Source organism: Rana temporaria, chromosome 7 (genome assembly GCF_905171775.1).
Source record: "Rana temporaria chromosome 7, aRanTem1.1, whole genome shotgun sequence".
Lineage (NCBI taxonomy): Eukaryota > Metazoa > Chordata > Amphibia > Anura > Ranidae > Rana > Rana temporaria.
The window spans coordinates 170,063,476-170,069,632 of NC_053495.1; the positions used below are offsets into that span (position 1 = coordinate 170,063,476).

Sequence of the window (6,157 nt, forward strand, 5' to 3'; positions counted from 1 at the left end):
TATTCATATGTATATTTTGAAATTTCACCCCCATTAATTTACTTCATCTATCTGACTCTGCTTATTACAATTTGTATTTGTTTTGTGCAGGAATTCCAACTGGCTCCTCACAGCCACATTGATTCTTTCTATCTTGGTTCTGCTCTGGATTTGTTGTGCTACTGTAGCTACCGCATCTGATCAGTATGTTCTCTCTGAGGTGAGTTCTGTCTGTGTCCAAAGAGAGTACCCTCCTGGTACCGGAGGAGTGCTAATACATTGAAATATTACAGAAATATATATTCTACCTTTTTATTTTAGTTGGTTACATATTAAAGGGGTTGTAAACGTACAATTTTTATTTTTTTCCCTAAATAGCTTCCTTTACCTTAGTGCAGTCCTCCTTCACTTACCTCATCCTTCCATTTTGCTTTTAAATGTCCTTATTTCTTCTGAGAAATCCTCACTTCCTGTTCTTCTGTCTGTAACTACACGCAGAAATTCAAGGCTTTCTCCCTGGTGTGGAGTGTCGTGCTCGCCCCCTCTCTTGGACTACAGGAGAGTCAGGACGCTCTCTACGTTGCAGATAGAGAAATGAGCTGTGTGTTAGTGGGCGTCCTGACTCTCCTGTAGTCCAAGGGAGGGGGCGAGCACGACACTACACACCAGGGAGAAAGCCTTGCATTACTGTGTGGAGTTACAGACGGAAGAACAGGAAGTGAGGATTTCTCAGAAGAAATAAGGACATTTAAAAGCAAAATGGAAGGATGAGGTAAGTGAAGGAGGACTGCACTAAGGTAAAGGAAGCTTTTTAGGAAAAAAAATTGTACCTTTACAACCCCTTTTAAGCACCCTTCATTGGCTTTTCTTTAACTCCACTGGATGGTATTGACATAAACATACTTTCACCTACAGGGGGTTTTAGCTGACTCTTCTGTGATATTGTTTAAGCACTTGGTGTAGTGTGATGTAGCAGCTTTCATAAAGCTATAGGGCATTAATCCCTATTGGAGTTTCACATTGTATAATGCTGCTTTTATATAGCTGTGTCATCTTTTTATTTTTGTTTAGTATCTTGACAAGCAGAAAAACTAGTCTAGCTTTCTGGGACCTAGGCCAAATGTTTGTGATTGTGGTTTGCCATGGCTACTATCAGTTAATCCTGGTACCTTTCTGTACATATACCAGAAATATTCAAATATTAGTTTCACATGTCAAGAAGACAAATGACAGCAATGTTATTGCTAACGCATAATGTTCAGAAATGTAATGTTGAGTATTATGCAAGTGTGTATTTTCTGTTGAAGGTAATTTAAAGGCTTAGTTCACATTTTACAAAAAAAAAGCAAAAAAATGCACATCTCTTTGCAGGTAAAGAAAATGATTTTTTTTTTCTTTTACTCTGCAGCCTGTAAGGCATTGCACCTGCGATCGGTAGATTGCAGGTGCAATGCCAGGCTCCTGCAGGCACACAGTACAGCTGTCTGCCGGTACCCCCTACCATTCAGTAACTGACTTCCTGAATGTAGGAAGAATCTATGAACTATGAGGACATTCGCCAAGGCCCGTGCTGTTCATTGGGAACTAAAAGCCATCATCCCCAGAGGCAGACAATAGATGTAGTTCCTTGATTCATTCACAGAACTCTGTAAATGAAAAACGCAGCTGTGTGAGCCAAGCCCCGAACAGCCATTCTGTTTTTAAATTGACAGCGGGTACGGGGAGAAGGTCCCCTGCCTGCTTTCACAGGGAGTGGTGAAGAGAGGAGGCAGGAGCTGTAACATGTTCCAAAGGTGAGCTTATTCTTTAAATTTAAGACTAAGGCTGGGTTCACACTTTTGCGAATGGGATGGGGGTCCCCCTCTCCATCCAATTCTCATAGCATGAGATTGTGAAAAGCTCTCTATGGAGCCGGTTCACACATCTCCACAGTGGCTTCGGTGTGAATTGCACAGGACTCCTTCTTTTGGTCCGAATTCAGACAAAACTTTGGGCAGAAATCGGACCTGAAACAGTGAATGGAGACGCACTGCTGTGAGCTGGAGCGTGCTGCAGTGTGAACCCAGCCCAAAGAAAGGATAGAGCTTAAAGTAAACCTGGGCAATACATAAACAAGTGTTTTAAAATGTATAATGAAAAGTGATCTTTAGTGAAAACTGCATGTCAAAGTGTTCTGTGGATCCAGGAATACAAATTCATGTTCTAGTGTGAAAAGTGAACAGTGGGATGGGGGGAAACCCTTTTCATGACCTAAAGGTCAATTAGTTTTAAATTTTTCCTGTATGTATGTGTGAGATATATATATATATATATATATATATATATATATATATATATATATATATATATATATATATATATATATATATATATATATATATATATATATATATATATATATATATACACACAATTACAAAATTTATATATATATGTGTGTGTGTATATGTGTGTGTGTGTGTGTGTGTGTGTGTGTGTGTATATATATATATATATATATATATATATATATATAATTTTGTAATTGTATCTGACAAACTATTAAACAGAAACACTTCCACATTCGGGACTGGGGGCCATCTGCTGGCTATTTTGAAAATGAAGCTTCCAGTCCCCATATGACCTCTGTCATAGCTGACATGGGGTTGATTTATGAAAACTGGTGCACTCAATCTGGTGTAGCTTTGCATAGTAACCAATCGGCTCCTATCTTCAGCTTATTCAATTAAGCTTTGACAATAAAACCTAGAAGCTGATTGGTTACTTTGCTCCAGTTTTAGTAATTCTCCCTCATAGTGGTTTGTATGGTCGGAACTCACTCCAATTAATTTCTGATTGTCAGTGGGGACCCGAGTTGTCAGTGATAACTTCAAATGAGTCAGCTAGTTGCTCGCGAAGAGAGAAAGTTTATTAATGTATAATTAAGATACAAATTGTGGGTGTGAGTTAAACATGAATATTACAGAGAGAAAGGCTTTTGTTTTTATTAAGTTGGTGTGCGTGTAAAGTTGTATGTCATTATCTCTAAAGCTTTGTACACACGATCGGATTTTACGATTGGAATTGTGTGACAGACTGTTGGGGGAAAATCCTGACTGTGTGTATGCTCCATTGGATAATTGTCGGATTTTCCACGGACAAATGTTGGATGGCAGGCTTTAACATTTTCCGTGGACAACGGTCTGTTGTCGGATTTTCAGATCGTGTGTACAAACACGCATGCTTGGAAGCAATGCTCACCAAACACAACATTGGCAGAAGTTGCCCAAAGGGTGGCGCTAAAGAGCTGAAAAACCACGTAGTACGTAACTACAATTGTGTTCCGTTTTGTATGCAAGACAAGTTCCTGGCCAACGCCCTTCGGACAAAAGTCCAATGCTTTGTCTGCAGAAAATCCGATCGTGTGTATGAGGCTTTAAGCTGGATATACATTTTTTGTTGTTCGGTGTCCTTTAGATTTAACTTGAACTATGTCCGCGGGTCCCGCGGACCCGATCGCCGCTTGAGTGCGGCGATCGGTCCCCGGAGCTGAAGAACGGGGAGAGCCGTGTGTAAACACGGCTTCCCCGTGCTTCACTGTGGCGGCGTATCGATCGCGTCATCCCCTTTATAGGGGAGACACGATCGATGACGTCACACCTACAGCCACACCCCCCTACAGTTGTAAACACTCACAAAGTGAAGCCGAACTCCTACAGTGCCCCCTGTGGTTAACTCCCAAACTGCAACTGTCATTTTCACAATAAAGAATGCAATTTAAATGCATTTTTTGCTGTGAAAATGACAATGGTCCCAAAAATGTGTCAAAATTGTCCGAAGTGTCCGCCATAATGTCGCAGTCACGAAAAAAATCGCTGATCGCCGCCATTAGTAGTAAAAAAAATTTAAAAATAAAAATGCAATAAAACTATCCCCTATTTTTTACCAAAAATAGGTAGAAGAATACGTATCGGCCTAAACTGAGGGGGAAAAAAAAATTATATATGTTTTTGGGGGATATTTATTATAGCAAAAAGTAAAAAATATTTTTATATTATCGCTCTATTTTTGTTTATAGCGCAAAAAAAAAAACGCAGATGTGATCAAATACCACCAAAAGAAAGCTCTATTTGTGGGGAAAAAAGGACGCCAATTTTGTTTGGGAGCCACGTCGCACGACCGCGCAATTGTCTGTTAAAGCGACGCAGTCCCGAACTGTAAACACCTTGGGTCTTTAGCCAGCATATTGGTCCGGGGCTTAAGTGGTTAAAGCTGACCTGCAGTCCCCTTTTCATCTATTAAATCTTCTGCCCTCGTTGTTTTAACTAAGTCTAACCTAGACTTATGACATCATGCACAGCTCTCTCTCTCTCTCTCTCTCTCTCTCTCTCTCTCTCTCTCTCTCTCTCTCTCTCTCTCTCTCTCTCTCTCTCTCTCTCTCTCTCTCTCTAGAGAGAGAGAGATTGCCAGGAAGGGGGGTGGGGAGTCATAAGAGGGCCAATGAAAGCTGCAGAGCTGGAGGTGCATCTGTACAGAATCACAGTATCTATAAATAAAATACACAAAGTGGTTGGAGGGAAGCTTCAAAATGGCAAAGATGTTTTTATTACAAATTATGTGAGCAGACTGCAGTTCCTCCTTTTGAGTTTTGTTTTTTGGTAATTCCTTTTATTGTAAAAACATACATTGATAAAGACTTAATAAATATAATGGCTTTTCTACTCATTAAAAAATAACCACTTTCCATTGCTTCACCTTTTACTAAATAGTTCCAGTATGTGTGTTAATGAGAGACTATATAACAGCAAAGCCGTGCGACTCTTTCTTGCAGAAGCTGAGTATATATGGGGATCTTGAATATCTGAATGATGAGAAGCTATACAAGTACCCTCCTGCATCGTTGGTGGTCGTTCATGGAGCTCCACAGGAAAATGAAGAAGCGGGCCCTTTGCCCACAAAGGTAGACTTGGCCAAGTCTGCCATATAACCAGCCGCGCAGCCTTCAATTATCGCTTCCTGTGACCATGTACAAGGGGCGGGCGCCCTGTAGCGCTATGGATTTCTAGAGAAACTATGGACTTCTATAAACTCCATCAGATTAACAGCTTCCGTGTGGTGTGTGGGATACGGGGATCTCTAATCTGAGTTATATATTACTATCTAGGACTGGATCTAATTGCACAGCTAGGCTCTGGCATAATCTTTTTGCTGCTGGGTGAATATTCTCCTGATTTTTTTGCATCCTGTTCCTGACTGTAAATCTGTTCTTATCCGAAGGTTGGGATACAATGATACATCATTCTGTATCTGCTTTGCAAGCCTCTCCTACGTGACACAAGTCTGGATGAAACACTGCCAATGTGTCCGTGTCACACTGTTACATTCACTGAGAACTTTGTGTTTGTTTACATGGGAACTTGTGAACTTTAGCAAAGGAATCAGTGACCTGTAATAAGCTTGCTTGTATAATTGCTACCAGAAAGCAGCAGAGTATTTCATACAATGCACCATTGTTAATGAGCCGGAAAATGAGTCAGCCATTGAAGTGTACTATAAACGCTGTTTATTCTTAGAGGTGGGATAAGTTTTACTGTTTCAGCATAGCATAGGATCTTTGAGTAAGGATTGATGAGCTTTGAATTGCACAGACACTTTCTATGGCATTTTAAGCCGTAAGTGTATGTTCAGTTTTTTTTTTTTTTTTTTATTAGTTTTGGATAGTGCAGGAAGGATTCGAACCTCTGTCGTTTTTTTTTTTTTTTTTTCTGCTATCTCAAGCTCTGTGGCAGAATACTTCCTTTTTACATGGCAAGTTTCACCAGGCAGGAAGTGAAGCAAAATCCACAACAAGGAAACTAAGCAATAAAAACTAATAGAGACTTTGCTGCTCCAAGGGATATGGTGTATGTACCCCACAAGTCGAGGATCACATTTTACAGACCTGGTCCTGGTATGTTCAGTAAAAAGAAATTGCTTAAAGTGGAGGTTTACCCAAAAAAATTTTAACATTACATTCAGCCGAGTTGTCCTAATGACAATCTTTTTTCCCCGTACATACCGTATTTCACCGCCGCTTCCGGTCATGTGTTCTGCGGGACTGGGCGTTCCTATCTGATTGACAGGCTTCCGACCGTCGCATACTACGCGTCACCGAAAGAAGCCGAACGTCAGTGCGCAGGCGCCGTATAGAGCCGCACTG

General features: G+C 40.6%; 1 protein-coding gene across 1 annotated transcript in view; it reads left to right on the forward strand.

Moving 5' to 3' along the window:
- TMEM59 (transmembrane protein 59) overlaps positions 1 to 5,937 on the forward strand; it is a 17,215-nt gene extending 11,278 nt beyond the window's left edge. Inside the window, exons 7-8 of the mRNA XM_040360435.1 lie at positions 91 to 199; positions 4,790 to 5,937. Coding sequence (XP_040216369.1) covers positions 91 to 199; positions 4,790 to 4,945 — 265 coding nt within the window. The 3' untranslated portion in view covers positions 4,946 to 5,937. The remainder of the gene's footprint in view (positions 1 to 90; positions 200 to 4,789) is intronic.
- Positions 5,938 to 6,157: the final 220 nt, after the last annotated feature.